This window comes from Ambystoma mexicanum, chromosome 4p (assembly GCF_040938575.1).
Source record: "Ambystoma mexicanum isolate Mex_15411 chromosome 4p, UKY_AmexF1_1, whole genome shotgun sequence".
Lineage (NCBI taxonomy): Eukaryota > Metazoa > Chordata > Amphibia > Caudata > Ambystomatidae > Ambystoma > Ambystoma mexicanum.
The window spans coordinates 124,729,485-124,754,244 of record NC_090927.1 but is presented as its reverse complement, the minus strand read 5'-3'; the positions used below and the strand labels follow the sequence as shown (position 1 = coordinate 124,754,244).

General features: G+C 49.2%; 1 protein-coding gene across 1 annotated transcript in view; it reads left to right on the top strand.

Moving 5' to 3' along the window:
* The window catches only part of TMEM214 (transmembrane protein 214), a 656,291-nt gene that overhangs the window by 243,679 nt on the left and 387,852 nt on the right, over positions 1 to 24,760 (top strand). The window contains exon 8 of the mRNA XM_069605536.1: positions 1,501 to 1,602. Coding sequence (XP_069461637.1) covers positions 1,501 to 1,602 — 102 coding nt within the window. The remainder of the gene's footprint in view (positions 1 to 1,500; positions 1,603 to 24,760) is intronic.

Genomic DNA, 24,760 nt, shown 5'->3' with positions numbered 1-24,760 from the left:
TAATTGCCCTCAGCACACTATTTGTTACTCACCAAGAGTAAATTAGGACTAACCGTGAGTGAAATTCAGAGTCCTGGCATAGACATTGGTGCTGGCTAGCTCTGATAAAGTAGTAGAGTAGGTCGATGATGTCATGGAGCAGCAGATTCCCTTTGACTTTTGTATCTTGTGTTTTGAGGAGGACACAATCCTAGCCAGGGTTCGGTGTGTGGACCTCCTGCAGTATGTCTGGAAGAAATGAGCAAAAGTATCTCGGCACTGCTCCTCTCTCTCAAACTCTGTGGGATTAATGTATGTTGGATTGGTCTAAGCTCTGCCCCTGATCGCCACCAAAATCTGTACACTTAAGTCTGAAATGGTGAGGTCATTTCCCCCCAATTACTAATTGGTGCGAGTAGTTGCTTGATCTAGCCATGATGGGAAGATGTTGGGGTACCTTCCAAGTGGAGATGAGGGCTTAAACATTCTATTCCACCTTTGATTGCACAGCTGTACTGCTGTGAGGAGGATGGTACAATATTTCCTAGATATACTGTCCTTTGGGCCTTTCTTTTTAGGAGTGTCTCGTTAATCCAGGGTAGTTTGTCAAGAGCCCCAAGGCATCACGTAACACTGGTCGAAAGGCTGTGAATGCCCAACACAGGGCTTCCGGCGGAATGTTGGAGCACATCAGTGTCTGTATTTAGTTTGTCGAGTTCATCATACCAACACTTTTTGCTATCCAGCTTTGCCCTAAACCCCCCAACATAATTACTTCCTTTTTTCATCCCACTGTCATTTGGTTTTTCCTTGCGCCACCATAGCTTTCTGTAGGTTTTTTTAGTACAGTTCCTGTGACTGACGTCGCGTCATTAGCGCTGTGTATAATATAGGTTCCCTACTTCCTTTCAAATGGTTTTAGAGTTTTCTTGATGTTTGGCCTTGCTAACAGACCTTGCAATAGGATTGTTCGTTCCTATTGCATAAACCCACTGGCTTCAGTTGTGCTGGATGCTCCGGTCTGGCTCACACTGCCTTGTTTATCCTTTTGCTGGGGTGAACAGCTTGAAAGAAGAGAATCGCTTGTAATGCCCCTGGCTCCGATTTCCTTTTTAAGCTGCCAAAAAGGTTGTTTTCACTAATTAAGATATTCCAGCAAAATCCAGTATTATGAGAGATTGCAGGAACCAAGTGAACCTATGTTAGGGTGAGTAGGTAATTTCTCCTTCATCAAAATAGATGTTTTTATGGTATTGTGTCTTGATCACTAAAGCGATTGCTCATGCAAAGCATTTTTGTTTGTTAAATTTTTAACCTTGGAATCCTTAAACCTGCCCTTCATTCCATTATTGATGATTACCCACCACCCCCCATTTAATTCCCCTTCCCTCACCTGCTGAGAATGTGTCCTCAATCCATTCCTTGTTTTGTGTCTTTCTGCTATTGTGCACTTTATCTAGTTGGTCTCTACATAACTTTAAAAAAAACAAATCGTCTCAATGTTTATTTTTCTCTTTATAGGATGCATGCTAATCTGACGAAAGGTTTTGGATTGATTGGTCCGAAAGACTTTTTCCCTCTTCTGGACTTTGCATTCATGCCAAAAAACTCTCTCGCTCCTAGGTATGTGACATTTACAGCAATAAACTTGAATATAAACTCTTCAAATGCTGTATACCAAAATGGAATAGCTGTGTTAATGACGATTTATGTTTAATCCAATAATGCTAGCGCTGTGCATGCCAATTTTAATGAAACCTATTTATAAAATGATGGTTGCATACCTTTTTCAAGCAGTATTGTAGGTGACCCGATTTTGTTTATTACACATTAATGTGATCAAAGTGAAATAATTTACCAGCATGGACAGCACAAAAAAATAACTACTTTTCTGTTTTGGATTCCTGTGGTGAAAAGGTCTACTCTTCTGAATTTGAATCCGTGAGAGGTTATTGTGACCATGTTCTGCTAACAGATCGTGTTTTAGCAGTTGATCACCACTAGTCTTGGGGAATTTACCCCATTCTCTTTTGCACACTGACACTCGCCACCTCTGTCTGCTATGAACTATATTGTCCCTATCGATTTACTGTACTTAATACTGTGATACGCTTGTGTCTGGCCGTTCTTACAAATGTAAAAATAGATAAAATAAAATAAGGACCAGGTTCTCATTATATCAATGCAATTCAATGGGCCTTTCTAGGGGCTGGATTGCCCAGGACTGAACTCCAATCAGACGTTATGGCTACTTTCAGATGGAGTTTGATAAATCAATGGCCTTTTGATGGACTCTAGCTGGATGCACACTAATTGACCTTTTCACAATTGACCTCGGAAGAATGGACATAATTTAAAAGGTCAATCAGGACATATATGCGGCGTGAAACACCAATCCAAAAACCCCTGCAAACCCCCACCCAATCCCTTATATTTATAATCCAAAACAAACCCAATACATATATCAAATACCTAAAATATAAAGGCCAATTGTGCAGAAGGTAAATTAGGACTACTGTAATTGGGTCAATTGGGACAAAAAGGTCAATTGGAAAAGGTCAATTTGGGTAATACCTACTGGTCGGCAACTGCTGGTATTTCTTAGGTCCCTTGGAAGCTTTCCAGTCAGACAAGTACTTCCTTGGAGGACCCTGCAATCTATTGATCATGGGCAAAAATGACTGCATGCCATTGCCTACAGTCTGCCGAGGCTGAGCGCTGCCCCATGCTGCCCAACGGTATGTTCGGGATCTCGGGCGACGTGTGTGTCAAGTACACAACTGTTGTGGCAAGGAAGCCAGCAGAGGATTTGGGTGGTGAGCCGGGCCCTTGTGAGCAGAAATTCCCACTAGTGCAGGAGCAGGTGGGGCGGTATTTGAGCGAGCAACAGTAATGTTGTTTCAGGGTTAAAAACCCCTGAAATCAGATTTCTGCCAGCACCATATCAGCCTTAAAATGTTTATTTTTTTTGATGGTCTTCAATTGGTGGGGATTAAGACCTAGAACAGACATAGCACCACATCAGCAATCAGATTGTCCACACAGGAGTACTACTGAAAGTGCATTCTGAATGTATAGAGATTGTGGTGAAACTATTTTGCACAAACATCAAATCTGTATACATGTAGGTTGTCGGAAAGCTGCAGAAGTGACAATCTTCCTTAATGGTGGTGATGGGGAGACACTCTGCAAGGAAACATTGATCTAGGTTGACCACCAAAGGCCCTTTTTTTGGTTCTATGTGAAAATGTCCCCAGTAAAATGTCATGTGAAAATGTAGTTATCGAAAAGTTTTTTGTCAGGCAATGCAAAGTGTGAAAATGTTGCCAGTAACAAGGTCGCTAAAAAAGCTATCTTTAAATGCACAAAAGTACAAGGCTGTAACCCTTAAGCCACTGTCTTTGGCAAATAACATTAGATTCCTCTTTAATAAATAAGCCTTATTATTCCTCAATCAGGATGAGAAGATGCAGGCCAAAGGTGAAGTCAGGGGTCACTCCTTCAACTCCTGCCACTCAGGATCAAAAAAACTGACTTCCATCCGGGGGTGTACAAAACCACCTACTCTGATCTTAATCGAAGAGCATAATGTCCCTGGTAGCAGAAAGGATTTCAAAATGTCCTCATCAATGGGAAAACATCACAAAAGAGGATTGGGGTTTGAACATAGTTCGTCAAGGTTACTATCCAACCCTTCTTGCTATTCTACATTCTTCGCCACCAAAGTTCCAAAAATCATCTCTGAAGCTTCTCAAAATGATTTAAAAACCTCTCTAAGAGCAATAGAATTAGTTCCAGAAGAACTGGGGGAGGGTTTTTACTCACACTATTTTATTATTCCAAAAAAGACAGATGGAATTCGACCAATATTGGATATTTCAGATCCAACCTAATTTCTTTTGGTGGAAACTTCTCACCTGATAACTGTATCAGGTTCTAGCGGCACTCCAGCACAAAGATTCGATGGCATTTCTACATCTTCAAGATGCATATTTTCACATTCCCATCTCGAAGCAACACTGTCAATACCTGAGGTTTACCATATGGAAGGTACACTAAACAATACACCTGACGACCATTCTGGCTGAATTCTGCTCCCAGAATGTTCACCAAGGCCCTGGGTGCGGTAGCAGCTCACCTATGGTTGAAGAAAGTTAATATCTACCCATACCTGGACGATTGGTTGATAAAAGTCCAATCTCCACATGTCCGAACTAGGCTTTTCGATACATTTGGCCAAGTCAAAACTGATCCCATCTCAAAGGATTCAGTTCATCGGAGCAGTTCTAGATACTACTTTAATGATGGCCTTTCCTCCTGTAGACAGGGTGTCGCCTATTCAAGAAGTAATCTTAATTTTCAGGACACGCCTGTCGGCCTGTTGGTACCAAAGACTCTTGGGGCAGATGACATCTTGCATCCATGTAGTACCCTTCGTGAGACTACGAATGAGAACTATTCAATGGTATCTGGCCAGCAACTGGAATCCACTGTCGGACCCTCAAAGCTTAGAGATTCAAATACGGAGTCCTGTTCAAGAATCTCTGTCTTGGTGGAACATTTCGGAGAATCTTTTGATCGGTTTTCCTTATTAAACTCCCCACCATCAGATTGGGGTAACGACTTGATAAGTCAGAGTACGGATGGGGGAAGACATCGTCTAGATCTGACAACACATGGTATCTGTGGAAACGGGGAAAGAGAGATCACACAAATGTTTTGTAGTTGAGGGAAATCTTTAATGCTCTACATTTTTTTCTTCCCTTGGTTCAGGGAAAAGTGGTAAGATTCTTATGGACAATACCACTGCAATTTTGTATGTGAGTGACTTGTTTCCGTCTTGTGTGTTCTCGCTGAGAAAATATTGGGCCACGGAAAACCACATTTTTCTGATGGCGTCCCATCTAGCGGGAAAGAAAACTGTCTTGGCGGATAAACTGAGCAGGCTAGAATCCGCCCCACACGAATGGGAACTGAAAACATCAGTTGCAAGGGTGCTTTTCCAGAAGTGGGTCTTCCAATGGTGGATTTATTTGCAACTATATACAGTGCGCTGTGCCCTCTTTTTTGCATTAAGGGAGAGTCTGGGACATCACTCTGGGGGAGTGGGGTGTCCTGCAGCTGTCCTGGCCATGCAAGACGCTGTACGGGTTTACCTCTTTTCCCCTGATACACAAGACGTTGATGAAGTTTAAGATGACTCATAATTCGATGAGGCTTGTGATCCGTTCTGGCCATGTCAGATTTGGTTTACATCTTTCTGAATCGATGATGGAGGATCTTTTTACCCAACAGAAGGGGCAGGTGCTTCACCCCTCCCCGCATTTGCTGAACTTCTCACATCTACATTTATCTAAACAGAATTCAGAAATCATGGCAGCTTTTAGGAAGGCTTTCACGAAGAAACCATATTGAAGCAAATGATTTGCGGTTTTGCAATTGGGCTTTGGATCACGATTTGAATCCATTAAAGGCTTACAAAAAGTATGTGATGCCATTTTTAGATTTAACAGGTGTGAAAGTTGACACTTCAAAACAATTTGTCGGCAATAGGGGCTTTTTTGAATCAAAAGAAATCTTTTTTCCCTTTCAAATGAGGCAATCCGCAGGCATTTTGAAGGCCTCTTTTGCTTACATCTGCTGATTTTGTGATCCTCCATCTCGGTGCGATTTGACTCTGGTTCTTTCTACATTAATGCACAAGCCATTTGAATCCATGGATTCTTGTGATTTGGACCTCTTAACATGGAAAACAGCTTTTTTAGTATCTGTTATTTCAGCTAGCAGAGCTTCATGCTCTATCTTTAGAAGAACCATATAAAGATAAGGTAGCCCTTCGTACGGTGCCCTCCTCCTTAACTAAAGTTGTATCGGATTTTCATCTAAAGCAAGAGATATTCCTTCTGGTTTTTCTTCCAAGACCATTCTTCTCTGGCCGAAGAGGCCTTGGATAACCTGAATGTATCACATACTCTAAAAGTTCATTAGAAAGGACAAAACCAGTCAGAAGAATAGACCAACTTTTAGTTACATATGGTGGTCTTTCGCCTGGTAAGAAAGCTGCAAAGTCTTCCATTGCCAGGTGGAGTGTCTCTTGTATTGCAAAATCTTATGACTTGAGAGGGCTTTCGGTTTCGCGTAGACTTCTGGCTTGTTCCAAAAGAACCAATGAAGAATCAGTAGACTTCATTAGGCATGTCCCTATTGCTGAAATACTCCAATGTGTAATTTGCATGTCCCTATTGCTGAAATACTCCAATGTGTAATTTGCAAAATGCAAGAGGACACATCTTCAGGAAAGATGCCGGGTTCGGCCAAGAGGTGCTTCGCAATTTGTTTGGTTGAATCTCGTATATGCTGCCTCCTCCACCCTTACTATTTGAGGCTTTTTAGTCTTGTCCCACCGAATTGGGGAAGGAGAGGCGAGCAGGACAACAGAGAAATGGAAATAAATACCTTCATGGTTCTCTTAGCACTTGCTCTCCCTCCTTGACAACAACCACCCCCTCTAAAAGTATATAATTCATCACAACCTCCAGCAGGTGAAATCGGGAACTGGGTGTGGACAGTTGGTGATGTAGGGGGGAGGGATGGGGCCACCATATAAATGGCTACACCACCTTTACTTACCCATCCACACATGGTACCGTGGGTAGACCAGCGGGTGGTTTCGCAGCTCTTGTGGATAATAACATAAAGGTGGATTCGGCACTGATTGAGAGTTCAATTAATTATTAGCGATAGAACTCTCCCTTTATGCTGTCCCCAATGTTGTGTTCCTAATTATGAATTTATTGGAATCCCGCAAAAACCACTATGGACTCCCTTTTCATGCTATTGACGCCTTTGTGTGCAATCCCGACTACTATGTCATTCTGGGCGGTGACTTCAACTCTGTTTGTCTCAATTTATCAAACTCGTCCCCCTACTTATCTATACTGAAAACACGGTCTCTTTCCCAGAAGGGAGGCATACGTTGGGTCGACTACTTGTCAGCAGCTTGTTGAATTGAAGAATGACAATCACACCTTCACTTTGTAAAGGGGGGGGCATCAAGCTCATACATTGATTATCTTTTTGCCTCTTCCTAGCTGCTGTCTTGTTGATCCCGTAACTATTACCTTAGCACTAAACAACATTGATAGGCCTTTCAATTCTGTTCAGTGGAATACAAAGCTGTTCAGAGAACATACCTACAGGGTTAGTAGGGACTCATGTTGGTCTTTTGAACTCAGCTGATTGGGCATGAACCTCCTACAAATGGAGAACTGGAATACGTCCGTGATTAAATATCACTTAAATAGGATTGCATGCCTAAAATCTAATAAACAGCAGATCCACAATCATTCCTTTAATCCGGAAGTCGCTAGTCCTAAAGCAACAAATGTTCCAGACTTGGAACACTACTAAGTAATCATAGATGTAAAAGCTACAAAAATAAAATTAAAGTGCTGAAACATCAGCTACACTTGGCAATCAGAAGATGATTGCACATGTATGTAAAGGCAATGCTAAGAATGTATGGGCAGCGCTGAGAGGTGCAATGTTCAGTGCATCTGGAAATTTAAACTCGTCCATATCTGCTGATCGTTGGAACACCTTCATACAACACAAATTTCAGCTACCTCGAATGTATTGCAAATGTCGGTTAAATGTGTAAGTTAACATCCTTGGAGTATTTTTCGTTTACCATTGGAGAGGTCCAATGGGCTATTGGAAAACTTACATTTTCCCAAGCAGCGGGACTGGACGGCATACCCTCTTATATATTAAAGGCAGATCCATATTATTGGGCCTCTATTTTGCAAAGCAAGTTCGATCATACTCCTACGTCCTGTCCCCTTTACTCTTATTTTTGGACATTCTGTCCTGTGGGATGGGACCAGAGCACTTTTTGTAAAACATCAAATTGAAAAATGTGTCCTTCTCTTTTTACGCAGGGTACCGCACACAGCTGTAACCCCGCCCTCCTTAGCTCCACCCTGCGCATCACCCTTCAGTCCTTTTCTATCGCCAGGTCTGAGACAATTTAAGCAATAATAGAGGATACTTATTAGAGGGGACGGGGGGCGTATGGAGGAAAGGGGACCAGCCCTTCAGTCCTTTTCTCCGCACGCTCAAGGCTGGACGCACTTGCATCACCGGGCATACTTTTCTTTCTTTCCGTTGTCCTTCCCTCCTGCTCAGGTTCTGCAGTCGCGTAGTCCTCCGTCTATGCCGAAGCATCTGGGATTTACCACTTGTTCTTCTTGAAAGCGTCGCATCGCTAGGGCGGATCCCCATTCTCTCTGCTTGGAGTGTCTGGGACCGGATCACCTTTGGGACTTCTGCAACTCTCATTCGGTCCGGGCACTTTAACGTTGTCTTCGTAGGTGGGAGGAAATCTTCCAGAAGGTTCCTCCATCGCATTTCCAACTCTTCATTGATGGAAAGAAGAGACGCCCAGTAAGTTCCTTACTTTTCAGGGCACCCCAGCCAGAGGAATCCTTCCCGGGGTCCTCCAGGTCCCCGAGAGGCTTCAAAAGCTCTGCTACTGGGGTTATCCCTGAGGTGCCTCGCAGGCCTAATAGGCGTACCAGGGTTTTCTCTGAGGGTTTCTGCGAGGGGCCTGCCTATACCGGATCATGATCTGAGGTTCACTGATCAGATGCTAATAGCCAGCATAATCATGAGGCGTTTGGTACCAGAGTTTGCTCTGAGGTCTCCTTGTCTGAAGCTTCCCACACACACTTGTTCGAGGCCCCTCTCGAGGGAGCTAGTAAGACTGGACTCTGTTCCGAGGTTCCTGTTAACGAGGCTAAGGTGTGTACCAACAGAACTGAGAGGCCTGTAAAGGTCTGGTCTTTGAGATGGATTCCTCAACTTTCCCGCACTCGCGGAGATACCGGTTCTGTTGAGGGGGCACAGGGAGAGGTTGTCGACCGTAACTCTTCTGTTACCAGCGTTGCCGAGGTTCCTCCTTTGGAGGCTAGTTCAAAGGACAGGATGTCCAGTAAACATCCAAGGCCCCATAGTACCGGCTCTGCCGAGGATCCTTGTGTCAAAGCTAAAATTTGTCAAGTCCCCTGACCAATCTGTGGAGTCAACTGCCTCATCTACACATGTGACGCAGTTCTCCTCAGCTGTTCACAAAATGGTGGGTGTTTCTGCGTGGTCTACGGTGGCCATTTTGGATTCTTCCCTCACACCCACGCTATCGTCGGCGGGTGCTGGGAGCCTTCTTTTTTGTGGACAACCTTATCCACGCGACAGTGTGAATCTGTTCTGCCCTTCCTATGACTGGTGTGCTCGGATGCCACTACCACATTCGGTCTCGCTTCCTCCTACATCTGCCCCATTGGTCTATGTAGACCGGGTTGGTGGCGGGCTCTCTTGGCAGCCCTCCTCTCTACGTTCATGGGATTATGTACATCATGAGAGACCTCTGCCCACTCCGGCGCCCAAGTCCTCGGCAGAGGATGCCTTTTTTGGGAAATGTCATAGTCTAGTGAACTCTGATCTCATGAGTGAGTACTTTAAGGGCCTTTTCAGGTAAATCTGCCCTCAGACTCCGTTGCCTGCCCCGACAATTCCTCTCATGGCGCCTGTTGCCCCTCCGGTAGCACCTCTTCTGCCGCCCGGCCCTCCTCCGGTTCTTCCGCCTCTGCCTCCCTTGTCACCGGTGGACAAGTCTTCAGCAGAGCGTGATGTCAATCTGGGGGATCCGAATGCTCTAGACGACCCTTTGGCAGATCAGGACAGTGAGGACCAGCCCCGCTCTGTAAGAGCATTTCACGACCGGGTACTGGATAATGGACATGTCACTCCTTGACATACCAGTGCCTGAGGCACCCGCTCTGCAGGAAGGGGTGCTTTCGGGGGCGTTAACCTTGTCTCCACTGGAGCGCACCATTCCTTCAGAGAGAGATCCTGGCTGAGGCCTGCAAGCTCTGGGATAAACCCCACACCGGGCTGCACATAAATAAAAGAATTGACGCCCCTTACAGGCTTCAAACCTCTGAGGAAGTTGCCTTGGTGTCATGCCTGCTCCCTTCCTCAATGGTGGTAGTGGCCGCCACTCTGCAACTTAAGCCGGCCTCTGCGACTTCCGCAGTTGCGGCTCAAGTTCTGTCCAAGGAGGACACATGCTGGGAGTGGACTCCTCTCGTCAGGCTTGTCTTTATGCAACAAAGTTTTCGAAGGAGGTCCAAGATAAAGTTCTGGACCTGCCTTTTGATGGCAAAGAGCTGTTTCATTCTTCAACGGATGACGAGCTCACCCAGACTAATGCGAGCACGCAAACTGCCAAGTCTCTGCTCGTGAAGGCCCCAGTCAAAGTTTGGAGATCTGGATCCCTATCTCGATCCTCTTCAGGCTTTAGAGGGTGCCAAGATCGCAGGCCGCGCAGGACTGATCCTCTGCCGGGTAACTCTCGCTGGAGGCAGCCACGTGGCCGTTTTTTCTCTCGGGGACAGGTAGTCTCAGCCGAAAAGTCTGCAAAATGATATTTTTTGGCGCTCGTGCGAGACTCCGGTGGGAGGACGAATCTCATCTCATCTGGAGGTGTTGCAAACCATCACCGACTTGTCCATCGCTTGGGCGGTCTTCAGCTCGCCCCTTTCCCCTACCCCACCCTTCAATCCTCCCTTTCAGCAGCCGGGAACACCCTCCCTCAGACCTGAGGTCCAGAAGCTTCTAGATCTCAGTGCTATAGAACCCGTTCCCCTAATGGAACGAGGGGAAGGCTTCTACTCTCGTCAATTCATGGTGCCAACACCCGACCAGGCTGGCCTGCACACCATTCTAGACCTTTCCCAGTTGAACCTTTCTCTTCCCCAAGAGAAATTCAAGAGGATTACACCCTGCCAAATAAAGTCCTCTCTTCAGAAGAGCGACTGGCTCAGTGTTGTGGACCTTCAGGATGCTTATATGCATATCCTGATCTGGAGCCCGCATCGGAAATATCTGCGGTTCTCCCAGGGAGAGGAACACTGAGTTTTAAGTGCCCCCTTTTGATCTCAGCTCTGCGCCGCGTGTCTTCACAAAGATGTCGGTCATTGCAGCTTTTTTAAGGCTTTTTTTACGGATACACATGGATATTCATGTGTATCCATATTTGGACGACTAGCTTCTGCGCAGTCCTTGTCTGGTGAAAGCCTCGAGCAATCTTCATTCTCCAGCATGGGGTCTGGCATGGATTCACATGCTCATGAATATTCCCCGTCGTCAGGCTGGGAATCCTCGGTAAAGAAAAAACCAGTATCAGTTTCGTTTCTGATCTGTCTTTCGTAGTAATAACCAATCACTGGTCTCTGCGTCATACTGACCACAGCCAATGACTGCCCTCTACCTAAGCACCGCCTCTGGCAGCCATCTTCAGATTTTTACCGCACGTTCATGTGTTGGGATCCTCGTGCTATTGCTCTCGAGCGTTAGTGCTATTTTTTCGCGCTTTTTCACAAAAACTTCGATTCTTTCGGTCAAAAGAGCCTCAAGCTCCACCGATCCTACATCCGATCAACGGGGACCCGTGTCGGATTCATCTGTGCCCCTCAAGGGTGAAGATTTCGTCGAGCTACGCTTCGGAGGACTCCAGAAGCTTCTCAGGCCCGGTCTCGGAGATGGCCCAGGAGAAGGGAAGCTCGACGCCCGGAAAGCTGTTCAGGGCCTGCCCTGGATGCCAGCTGCAGAACGTCTTCAAGGAGGACGAACACTCTTTCTGCCTTTACTGCCTTCATGGGGACAAGACTCACGTGGAGAAGGACTGTGCGTTTTGCGGCAACATGTCGGAACGGACCATGAAGGACCGCCATCAACGTCTCGCCAGCTGGCTGGAGGGTAAGAGCCCGTCTGGCGAGAAGAAGAAGAAATCTGAGCGGTCTTCTAAGACCTTTGAGGGCGCCCCGGCGACGGGGGCCCAACATAAGGCCAAGCACCGCGAGTCCGCTGGCACCGGGAGCGCCGAACGGTCGGGCTCTACGGGCGCCAGGCAGGGCGCACCCTCCCCGGCACCATCAACCACGAGCCAACGCTCTGGGTCGGGTAAGAGGAAGGCCGAGCACCCGGCGAAGCTCCTGGAGAGACCCCGGTCGAGCTCTAAGGCAGAGGAGGAGCGTGGCAGTGCCCCCTCCCTCAAGGATAAGGCGGTGAGCGCACCTAAGGTGGTGAAGGCCTTGATCCATTCGACCAAGCCCTCTATCGAAACGGTCGCGGCGGCCCTGGCCCAGCCTGTGGAGGCTGCACCAGTGGTGGCGGCCTCGGGGCCCAGAATCTCCCTGCCTCCTCGGAGGGAGTCTTCTTTCGTGCCCATCGATAGGACCCCCGTGTAACCCTCCGTGGGGAAGAAGGGGGGGCAGGGCGTCGGCGTAGATTCGGCCTCAACCTCAGAAGAGGAACTGATCGAGGTCTTAAGCCACGGCCTAGGCGTGGAACAAGACCAGCCCGTCGGAATGGGCCCCGACGCAGGTGACGACGACGACATCGTCGAGGATACCGACGGGGCCCCTGCTCGCCCGTCGGATTCCCCTCGGCCAGCGCCGCAAGACAACTCAGCGGCCATTTTGTTGGCTATACAGTCCTTATGCTCCGAGATAAGGACGAGACTACCGTTACCGACGGAGGAACCTCTCCCGTCGGGGGATCCAGAACCGGGACCTTCTGGTGTTCCCCCTACCAAGAAAAGAAGGATTCATCCACCGCCTCCTTTTCAACCGTCGCGCCCCGTCCAGCCCTCCTCCCCGTCCACCCGAGGGGATGATACGGGGACTGACACGGCAGCGACGGGTACGGACGACGAGGCATACGACGAGGATTTTCCGTCGTCGCCTCCCACCAGGGCTTCTCCGCCCGACGAGATTGGATCGTTCCACTCAATGATCGCCAGGGCATCCGAGCTTTTCCAACTCTGCCCTGAGGAGAAGAAAAAGGAAGGCTTCCTTTACCAACGGCGCGAGACCAAGAGGAAGACGGTCCTCGCAGTGCCTCTGTTGGACGACATTTGGGATGAGGGCCTTTCCCTCCTCAAGAACCCTTCCACGACGCCAGCGAAAAGAGACCGGTACGAGAAAAAGTACCGGGTCCCGGACTCGGCCCCCCTATGCCTCCGGGCGCAGCCTACCCCGGACTCCGTCGTCTCCGCGGCAGCCAGGAAGAAAGCGGGGGGGGGTGCGGCCTCCACGTCGACTTCCCCGCCGGATGGCGAGGGAAAGAAATTGGATGCCATGGGGCGCAGAGTCATCTCGTCGGCGGCGACGACGATTAAAGCGGCCAACGCCTTGGCTATCGTGGCCCGCTACGACAGGGAACTCTGGTACAAGATAGCTCCCCTGCTGGATTTTCTGCCGGACGACAAGAGGGCGGAGGCCCTTGAGATCCTGCAGGAAGGTGAGGTGGCCTCGGACCACGCCATCACCGTGGCGACGGACATCGCCGACACCGGGTTCCGCCAGATGGGCAACGGCGTTTGCCTTCGACGTCGCGGATGGCTCAAGGCTACGGACTTTCGGCAGGACGTCCAGACCAGGGTCCTGGACATGCCCTTCGACGGGAACAACCTGTTTGGGAAGACAGTGGACGATTCCCTTCAGGCCATCAAGGCGGATACTGAGACGGCCCGGGCCCTTGGAGTGCTGCAGCAACGGCGGACGCCCTTTCGGAGCGGCGGAGGCAAGGGCGCCTCCAAAGGTTCCGGCAGCGGTTTCGCTTCCTACCGTCAAGCGGCCCGCTCGTCGTCGCAAGAGGCCTACAGAGGACGAGGCAAGTCTGGCGGACCCCGCCATCGTCGCCAAGGAGGCCAAGGCGGCAAGGCCGCGTCCAAGCAGGATTGAACCGGCCGTGGGGTCGGGCCCCCACCGAAGCACCCCGGTGGGAGGCCGGCTGGCGGGCTTCGTCAGCGTGTGGGAGTCCATCTCCACCGACCGTTGGGTGCTGGACGCCCTGGCCCGGGGCCACGCGCTCGAGTTTCAAAGAAGGTGCCCGCGCGTCCCCCCCGTGGCCAGGAAAGAACTTCACGTCCCTCAACTTCTCCTGGAGGTAAAGGCGATGCTCAGAAAGGGCGCCATCGAACTCGTCCCAAAGAGACTTCGGGGCTCCGGAGTCTACTCGCGTTACTTCCTCGTGAAGAAGAAGACGGGAGGATGGCGCCCCATCCTGGACCTGCGACGCCTGAACAAGTTCATCAAGGCGCAGAAGTTCCGGATGGTCACCCTCCAGCACGTCCTGGGTCAGCTGGAGGAAGGAGACTTCCTATCGTCGTTGGATTTGGAGGATGCCTACTTCCACATTCCCATCCTAAAGGGGCACCGAAAATTCCTCAGATTCGTGGTCCAAGGGCGTCATTACCAGTTCAAAGCCCTTCCCTTCGGACTGCGGTCGGCACCCAGGGTTTTCACCAAGTGCCTCGCACCGGTGGCGGCGCAGCTGCGCCGCGAGGGGATTCACGTCTACCCCTACCTGGACGACTGGCTCATCCGCGCCAAGACGAGGGAGCTCGCCGTGGTCCACACGGCAAGGACCGTCCAACTCCTCACGGACCTGGGATTCTCCGTGAACTACGCCAAATCCCACCTGGTGCCCGCGCAAGTCGCACTGTTTCTGGGAGCGAGGCTCGACACAGTGTCCCTTCTGGCCTCCCCGTCGGAGGAGAGGACCAGGACCATCCTGGGCAAGGTGCAACGGATGTTGGTGGCCGACGCGGCCAAGGTGAGGTCCATCAAGTCCCTCCTCGGGATGATGTCTTCCTGCATCTACCTCATTCCCATGTGCAGGCTCCGGATGCGCCCGTTGCAAGAATTCCTGGATGCGCGCTGGATCCAGACGACGGGCAGCTTCGAGGAAAGGATCAAGCTCGACGAGAGTTTCCGACGAGCGATACGGTGGTGGGGCACCCGCGCGCATCTGACGGCGGGCATGGACTTCCAGACCCCAGCCCACCAGGTGACTGTGACCACGGATGCCTCCCTAGAAGGGTGGGGAGCGCACACCGAAAATCTGCACGCAAGGGGACTCTGGCTCCCGACGGAGAAGTCCCTGCATATCAACGTCCTGGAGCTCCGTGCAGTGTTTTGGGCCCTCAGGTCCTTCCTTCCGTCCCTCAAGGGCAAGGTGGTGAGGATCTTCACCGACAACACCACCACCATGTTTTACATCAGGAAACAGGGCGGAACCAGGTCCCCAGCGCTGTCCAAGGAGGCGCAGGACCTGTGGCATTGGGCCGTCGCCCAAGGGATTCTTCTGGTGCCGTTTCATCTGGCAGGGATAAAAAACACCATCGCCGACTCACTCAGCAGGGAGCTGCGCTCGTGCCACGAGTGGGAACTACGGCAGGATCTGGTGGATCGCCTCTTCCGACGGTGGGGCACACCCCAGATCGACCTGTTCGCGACGGCGACGAACACCAAGTGCCGGAGGTTCGCCAGCAGGTTTCCCCAGACGAGGAGCATGGGCGATGCTTTCTCGTTCCCCTGGGAGGGCCTGTTCCTCTACGCGTTCCCTCCCTTGCCTCTGCTAATCCGGCTCGTCAACCAGCTCAAGAGGTCACGGTGCAGGATGATCCTCGTCGCACCTGCGTGGCCGAGGCAGATATGGTTCCCGGACCTTCTGGACTTGTCGGCGTCCCCGCCAATCAAGCTGCCGGCGGACGCGGATCTACTCTCCAGGGAAGGAGGCGCCATCCTCCACCACGACCCGAAGTCGCTGAACTTGCAGGCCTGGCTCCTGCAGCGCTAGAGTTTGGAGGATACGACATACCGGCCGATTGCAGAGAGGTTCTTGCAAAGGCCAGGGCGTCCTCGACTCTTAAATGCTACGGACACAAATGGAAGAGGTTTTCTGTCTGGTGCCACGCACAGATTATTAACCCTCTACGGATTACGGCTCCCCAAGTGCTGCCGTACCTGCTGACGCTGGCCAAAGCTGGTCTGGCACACGCGTCCATCAAGATTCATCTTGCTGCGATCTCCCGATACACCAGAACCACGGGCCGGACGTCCTTGTGGTCTCATCGTCTGGTGAAAGAGTTCATGAAGGGACTGTTCAGATCGTTCCCGCCGGTGAAGGCTCCGGCCCCGGCGTGGGAGCTCAACGTGGTGCTGACCAAACTTATGGGACCTCCGTTCGAGCCTCTGCACTCGGCCCCGTTGAAGTTTCTATCGTGGAAAACAGCTTTTCTCGTGGCCATCACCTCCGCACGACGAGTGGGAGAGATCCAGGCCCTTTCCTGCAAGGCCCCGTACTTGACTTTCCACGACACGAGGGTAGTGCTCAGGACGCACCCCTCCTTCATGCCCAAGGTACCGTCGGACTTTCATCTCAACGAACCCTTGGTGTTACCTGTGTTCTTCCCGTCGCCTTCGTCGCCGGCTGAGAGGACTTTGCACTCGCTGGATGTAGCTAGAGCGCTGAAGTTCTACGTGGACCGCACGAAAGGTTTTCGGAAGACGTCACAACTCTTTGTGAACTTTGGACCTGTCAATCAGGGGAAGGCTCTCTCGAAGGCTTCCATCTCCAGATGGCTCTCCGGCTGTATCATGTACTGTCACCGGTTGGCAAACCGACCGCTGCCTGGCCGTCCGAGAGCCCATTCCACCAGAGCGATCGCAGCTACCACGGCGTTCCTATCTGGTGTGCCCCTGCTGGACATATGCAGGGCTGCTACGTGGAGGTCGACGCACACCTTCACGAAATTCTACTGCGTCGACCGGGATTCCAGGGAGGAGTCCAGGGTCGGCCAAGCAGTGCTGCGCAACCTGTTCGCCTGAGGTGAGCCTGGTGAGGAGGTAAGATGCTTAATGTTGAGTTGATGTGATGCTTAATGTTGAGCCTTTGCCACCTCCCGTGGTTGTGCATGTGTGTACTGCTATGTATTCTTTATTCATGAGCATGTGAATCCATGCCAGACCCCATGCTGGAGAAGGAACAAGTTACTTACCTGTAACTGTTGTTCTCCAGCATGGGTCTGGCATGGATTCACATGCGAACCCTCCCGCCTACCCCTCTGCGGCTCTTCACTTGGTCATACTGCCACTTCACGTGCTTCCAAATCTGAAGATGGCTGCCAGAGGCGGTGCTTAGGTAGAGGGCAGTCATTGGCTGTGGTCAGTATGACGCAGAGACCAGTGATTGGTTATTACTACGAAAGACAGATCAGAAACGAAACTGATACTGGTTTTTTCTTTACCGAGGATTCCCAGCCTGACGACGGGGAATATTCATGAGCATGTGAATCCATGCCAGACCCATGCTGGAGAACAACAGTTACAGGTAAGTAACTTGTTCCATCTCTCCTTCAGCTCATGTTCAGTCTTGGGCTGTCGGTGAACTGGCGGAAATCGTCCATGACGATCTCTCAGGACCTGATATTCCTGGGTTTCCGTTGGAACATGATCGACTGCAGGGTTTACTTGACAGTGGACAGGATGGTGGATCTGTTAACTACATGTCAAGTCTTCATTCAGTCGGAGAGCATGTCCGCCTGGTGGTTCCAGAGGCTTCTGGGCCTCATGCATGCTTTCTCTTCCCCTGGCACGTCTCAAGATGCGACTTACGCAGTTGGCTCTTCAGAGCTCCTGGCTCCAGGCGGTGGACCCGGACACCAAAATGATCCCGGTTCCACCCTATATGATGACTGATCTCCTTTGGAGGTCTTCTTCCAGCAACCTGTCGGCGGGTGCGCCCTTTCAGTATCCCTCCCCTCAGGTGACCATTACGACGGACTCCTCCCTTATCGGGTGGAGCCCGACGATGCATCATCTTCAGGTTTTCGACCTGTGGTCGCCGTAGGACGGACAATTTCACATAAATTATCTGGAGCTTCTGGCGATTTTCCTGGCGCTCAAAGCGAGGGATTGTGAACAAGGTTGTCCGCATCCACATGGACAATGCGATATCCATGTTTTTCATCAACTAGAAGGGGGGTACCAGGTCACCTCCCCTTGTAGATCTAGCCATTCAGATTTGGGAATGGGCCATTCAGCACAGTGTTTGGCTGTTGGTGGTACACATTCTGGGCCAGCTGAATGTAACCGCAGACTCTCAGCCAGCCAGCTGTGGTCAGCTACGAGTGGGAGCTGAACACTGAGATCCTCACTGGACTTTTTCGGCATTGGGGCACTCGAGAAGTGGACCTCTTTGCGACATCATTGAGGAAAAGTATTCTTTATGCTTCCAGAAACGGGCTTGGAGCTTCTTACCTGTGGGATGCTCTCGAGATTCCATGGCACAACGTGAGGGCCTACGCCTTCCCGCCTCTTCCTCTGATTCACCGGGCACTATGCAAGCTCAGGAACACGTCGAATTGCACTCTCCTGGTCATAGCCCTGTGGTGGCCAGCCAGATTCTGGTTTTCGGAGCTTCAGCATCTGTCGGTCTGCTCACCGGTCAGGCTTCCACTGATTCCCGACCTACTTCACCAGAGCGATCAGCAGATATGGTAACCCTACCCACAATCATTCAGCTTGGCAGCCTGGTGGCTGAGTTCAACTCTTTAGCGTTTCAATTTGTCTGCGGATAATATGCGTATTATCCAAGCGGCTAGAAAGCCTTCCACCAGGTCTCAGTATAGGAGCAAATGGCTCTGTTTCTGTCACTGGTGTTTAGTAAAAGAGCTGGACCCCAAGGAAGCTGCTATCGACACAGTGCTCTCTTTCATTTCTCATCTAGCAGCTTCAGGCATGCATGTTTTGTCTTGTAGGACTGATTTGTCGACTATTGCCGCCTACCTGTCCACGGTCTCTTGCTCATTTTCTTTGACGAACCCTGTCATTAAAAAGCACTTTGCAGGCCTGTTGCATCTGTATCCGCCTATGCGCAGCACGCATCCTAAGTGGGATCCGAATGTGGTCCTTACCACTTTGTCATAAACCCTTCGAACCCATGGCTACGGCAGACTTGAAATTCTCCTCCGGACCAATCCCTCTTTCCTTCCAAAGGTGGTATCTGATTTTCATGTGAACCCGTCCATTTCCTTACCAGTTTTCTTCCCAGAACTGGCTTCAGATGCCGAGAGTGTTCTGCATAATTTGGATGTAAGGCGAGCTCTTAAGTTTTATCTGGACAGAACATCTAATCTTCTGAGCTTTTCCCAGCTCTTGGTGTCCCACGGAGACCCAAAAGGAAATATGGCCTCGAAAGCAACTATCTCCCGATGGGTTGCTTCCTGCATCTCTGAAGCGTATTCCGTTCAGGGCTTTCAACCTCCAAAGGGAATTCATGCCCATCTTGTGCAGGGCAAGGCAGCTGCCATTGCCTTCCTAAAATGTTCCCTGGGAAACCATTGCCAAGGCAGCCACGTGGGCTTCCCCATCAGCTTTTGTGAAGCATTTACTGCATAGCTCCAGGGCTGATGCTCAGTTCGGGCAAGCTGTTCCTAAAAAGATCTTTCAGTAAAGGAGTTCCATCCACCCCTTTAATCCTGTAAGGGAGTGCTTGGTAATCTCCCAAAAGTATGGAGGAAAGGGGACGGGACGTAGGAGTATAATAAAGTTACTCATCTTACTGACTACCTTACTCCTAGTCCATAGTCCCCTTTCCTCCATATGCCCACTGTCCCCTCTAATAAGTATCCTCTATTATTGCTTAAATGGTCTCAGACCTGGTAATAGAAAAGGACTGAAGGGTGCTGCGCAGGGCGGAGCTAAGGAGGGCGGGGATATGGCAGTGTGCGGTACCCTGCGTGAAAAGAGAAGGAAACCTTTTTCAATTTGATGCTTTTTTACAAAAAGTGCTCTGGTCCTGTCCCACAGGACGGAATGTCCCAAAAGTATGGAGGAAAGGGGACTATGGACTTAGGAGTAAGGTAGCCACTAGGGTGGGTACGTTTATTATATTCTTCGCCTTAATCAAATTCCCAACTCCTGGCTCAGTGCCTTTTTATTATACCCATCTACAAGAAGGGTGACCCCAACGATCCCGCTAGCTTTCATGGACTCATCCTCCAAGGTATTTGCTATAGGTAGGCTTTCGTAAATCCATGGGAACCTCTCTTAATTCTACCATCATCGCCCATATATTGGCAAAGTCTAAGCAATTGGACTCTGGACCCATTGACATGGCCGCCCCGGACATTACCGCTGCCTTTGACTGATTTAGAAAAATTTTGTGGGGAAAAATGATTAGCCTAGTATCCCCCCCTTCTTGGTTCGCCTTATAGTAATGTTACATCAGAACACTTGTTTGCAAATACGCATTAACCAAGAATGAGCTCTTACACCCCCGATTCTGCATTGGATGGGGTTTGCCGATGACCTTATTTTTTTCAACAAGACCCCTTTTGGTCTCCAACAAATTGAACTTATTTTCCCCGATGCTTCCACACATAATTTACAGGCTAACCCTTCAAAGTCCAGAATCATTATTTTCACAAACAGAAAGAAAATTAGAGCTTTTCAATGGCAAATGTTAGGTACTGTAATTCAGCGTTCATATTCACTACAGTACCTTGACTATACCATATCCAACACAAATTCTTTGAGCACATGGTCCTCCAAACTGAATCTAAAGATGAGGCCGCTGCTATCTCAAATGAAGATTGTGTTCAGGAAGTATATAGCAAATTCTCTTTGATTCCCGTCATTGACTTTTATACTTTGAAAGTTGTTATGCTTGAACTAAAATGGCGCTGGTGCGCAGTGTATTCTGGGAGCGCTCGGAGCCATGATGGATATTTACTTCATGCCGCAGTGAAAAGCTGCACACATTTTGCTGAGTGTTAGATTCACGGTGCTGAGGAAAACGTGCTTTCCAAACCTGGTATGCGGTCAAGGATATTTCTGCTGGGAAAGCTAACTTTGTTATGGTTTGTTACTGTTCTCCGTGGAGCGTGTTTTTAGAAGAGGGAGGCACTCTGCTCCTTGAGGGTAGCTCTCATTGACCCAGCTGGCAACCGACGGCTGCTCATCAACTGCGCAAGTGCCATTTCCAGAAGGTTCGAGAACTGCCACCCCTTTGCGGAGTGTGTATATATGCGGAAACCCGGTGGTGGTCAGGTGAGACTTCAGCCGGAGGAGGACGCTTACGTCCGGCCCTCCTGTGAGCTGTGGTGCTCTCGGCCTGGCTGTTCCCGGGGTCTTCCAGCCGCTTCTGGGCGAGATTAGGAATCCAGTTACGCTCCCGGTGATGTATTTCCTTTTGCATTCTTTGTTTCTTCTGTGATTTATGTCTGTTACTTCTGTGAGTTATTTCTATGTTATCACTGGTTGCTTCTAAGCTTTGAATAAATAGCCGTATAAGTGCTGATTATCTTCTAAGAGTGCGTGGTTGCGAGTTATTGAGTCTTTCTGCGTTCAAAGTATATGCTCTATAATTGCATTGGTGATTTGTTTTTCCGTGCACTCTGGGGAGAAGCAATACAAAAGTGGAACCTATTTTATTGTATGGGTTAGATACTTGCTTACTGGATCTAGGTCTAATCCTCGATAGGTTGCAAGGGATGATGTGGAAACAGACTTTAGGTTTAGCCTTGACACTACCATCCTCCATTTTACGCCATGAATTGGGACTTGACTCTCTAAGTTTCAGTGGCGTAAATTATCAAACTACGCAAAAATTTTAGTTCCTCCACGGAACTCGCTCTACCAGGATTTGAACAGGCTGCTCAAGGATTCCAATTTACTATCTTGTATTAACTTTGAAGGCAAGATGAAATGTCTTCTTTCTCTTATAAATGCTAGTACTGAAGATCTTGGACTTGGCTTGCCGATTGTCAAAAAGAAGCACTATGAATGTGATTGGTTACTTACCATCAGACCAACATACAAAGAATACGCAGAGACCAACATACAAAGAATATGCATCTTTTCCTAGAAAAAGAGAACCTAGAGCAGTCTATATATTGTGCTTCCCATGCGACAAAGCAAGCGCCCTGTATTTGCATTTCAAACTCAATCAATTTTCCACATATGAGCTCGCACATCACTGGCAGGATCAGGATGATTTGACATCTAATGGCTCATGTCGATTCTGTTCAGGATCGCGTGTGCTAGAAACGCTCAAACATCTAGTCCTTTACTGTGCCCACTTTAAAAACGATGGAGCATTTTTTCTTGGCAAGCACAAAATGGAGCCCAATACTTTCGCCAGGGAGCTTTTCTGTGCTCGATGTATGGGTGGACAATATTGGATTGATAATAGCACTAACAAAATGATTGCTTAGAAGTAAGGATTCCCTGTTCATCACTAACACTATATCCGTTTAATGATTGAGCATATCGCAACTGTATAGTCTTATCTAACATCTTGACCTCTTGTTCAGTATTTTACTCATTTACACTAAACGTAATTGTGCATATATGAAACGTAAGTTAACTCCATTGATGTATACATCTAAGCTTTTGGTGAATTAACGTTGAATTTTAGTATGATCTTTCGTATCAACAGTTGCTAGGTATTGTTATGAACAACATTACTTGTGACAAACCTTGCATTCTAAACTGCTGTTGGCATTTTAAACAAATTGCACTGAACATTTTGCACATTTGCTAGGTTTGCACATAAACCAAGTTCAATGTAAAACTTTGAGACCAATCGTGATACTTGAACCTTTTAACTCTGTACATGTCTAAACTCTAAATTTATTATAAGATTGTATTTTATATGCAGTATATATGTTTGTGAAAATTTGTAAAGGTTTTATGTATTTAACCAAGTACAATCTAAAAAAATAAAAAGGGGGGGGGCAGCTAACTTTTCGAGTCAGCTTTTTCCGACCAGTCTGCAAATGCAGGCAGTCCCAACCAGTTGTGAAGGAGGGAGAGCAAGGAATAAGAGAACCCGAATCATCATGAAGGTAATTTTCACTATGTGTTATTTCTAGTGTGCACATTTGCGTGTACCCACATATACCTACTAAATGTGGGTAGTGCTTTAAAATGGCCACACCACGAAATTTTCGCTTGTTCTTTGGCCGTATTATTGTTTGGCCATCTTTCTGCCTTACCAGATCGGAAATCCCACATAAGCCCATGCACTTTCCCAGGAAAGTTGCAGTTTTCACAGACTAGTGATGCCTTTGTGCATGTGTGTCCCAGGAGAGGGGTGGGACATGTGTGGTGCCATTGAGTCTAGGTGTGCGGCATGAGTGAAACCAATAGTTGTCCCTTGCTGGACAACCTCTTTGAATGGTGCAGATCCTTACCATTGGTGGGCTTGTACTTGCTTCCAGGCTGTATTTTGGATAAAAAATGAACTCCTGCAGCCATTTCTTCAGATCAGTGTTGTAGCCAAGAATCCTGTGTAGAACAGCTGACTGCAGAACAGAAGAAGACTCCTAAAGAGGACCAGCATCCCTTGCTGTGTCTGGCCTGATGAAGCCTTGCTGGACTACTTGATCTGCGAAGGCCCTGTACGGTGCTTCAACCCCTCGAATTATGGGACCACCCAGTCTCGACATGTTCTTGAAGATCTAGCGTCCTTGAGCCTTCATAAGTGTCCCTTGTCCACCCGGTGGATTGACCAGCTCTCGAGTGGACTACCTCGCTAGAACCGTTCGCATTTGCAGCAGGGACTTTGGTGGTTCCCAGCCTGTGGTGTAAATCGCCTTCCTGCTGAATTTCAACCTCCGAGCTTCAAGGGATCCTCCTCTGGTAGTCTTCAACCACTACTGGAAGGATGCCTGCCATTGCCAGTGTGCAGTGGCAGTTGCTAGAATGCTCCTTCACCCGTCTTGTGTAGTGTCCTGAAGGGTATCGACTGAAAAGGTCATATCCAAAAGGTTGTACATACCGTTCTGCCGCATTCGGCATAAGTATAAAATACTGAATCCAAAAAAATACTGAGGTAGTCCCCCGCACTCCTACTGCAGTATTTTTGGGTTTGGAGGCTGCGGGGCTGTCCCCCACTTATAAGAAACCATGCAGGGGACAAAGGAAAAAAGAAGCTTGAATTGCAAAATGAGGCAGAGTGGGCCTTGTTATTTTGCAATTTGAGCTTTTCGTCCACAATATTGTAAAGTACATCCGTCCTGTAGAGGTCTGCATCAGTGCTTTCTGCATTTCTCCATCGCCAAGGGTCACACTCTGCTCCTGAACCCGACCTGAAGAATCCTTGCACCTGCAGATCCTGGGCACTACTCATTGGATACAACGGCAGAAAGAAACTGCCGCCAGTATGGGGGTGCAAGTAAACACAAAGCATGTTTTGAGGGTATTGGGTCCTCCAACGTATTCCATATCTGACAGTAATCACCACAGCTGTTCTGCTTCGGAAAATCTTTCTGCATCCTGCGTCGATGACATCGATACGCCGCCCTCGAGGACCTCCTCCAACGGCTGACGTCACTGGATGTTATAAGTAGGACGCACGGTGCCCGTAGCCTCAGTTCCGTTTTTTCCACGAATGTGCTTGCTTCGGAGATCTTGACGCGCCACGTCTCTTTGGAGTTTCTGTTCTTCATCGGTTCTTTGAACATCACAAGTTTTCCTTCGTGATGTCTACCTCGTCTTCCAGCCCGCGTCTGGGCTTCAAGAAGTGCGGGGACTGCGGGTCCAAGATGTCGGTGACGGACTCGCACGACGCCTGCCTATGGTGCCTCGGGGAGGCCCATGACACGGATGATGGTGTCGACTGCCATTCGCTTACGTCCAAAGCCTTGCGGGAGCGCAAGAAGAAACTGTCGGTAGGTAAGGTGTCCAAGCCACGGAAGTCGAGGTCTGCAGGGCTTTAGACGGACGATTTGAGGGGCGACTCTCTGCATCATTGTCTGAAGTCCAGTGGGTCTTGGTCCCAGAGTAGGTCCCGCCACTCCTCTGCCTCTTCGAGGCACTCCCGGAAGCGCTGTCATTGGTCGCCTTCCCCGTCCTCATCTGAGGAC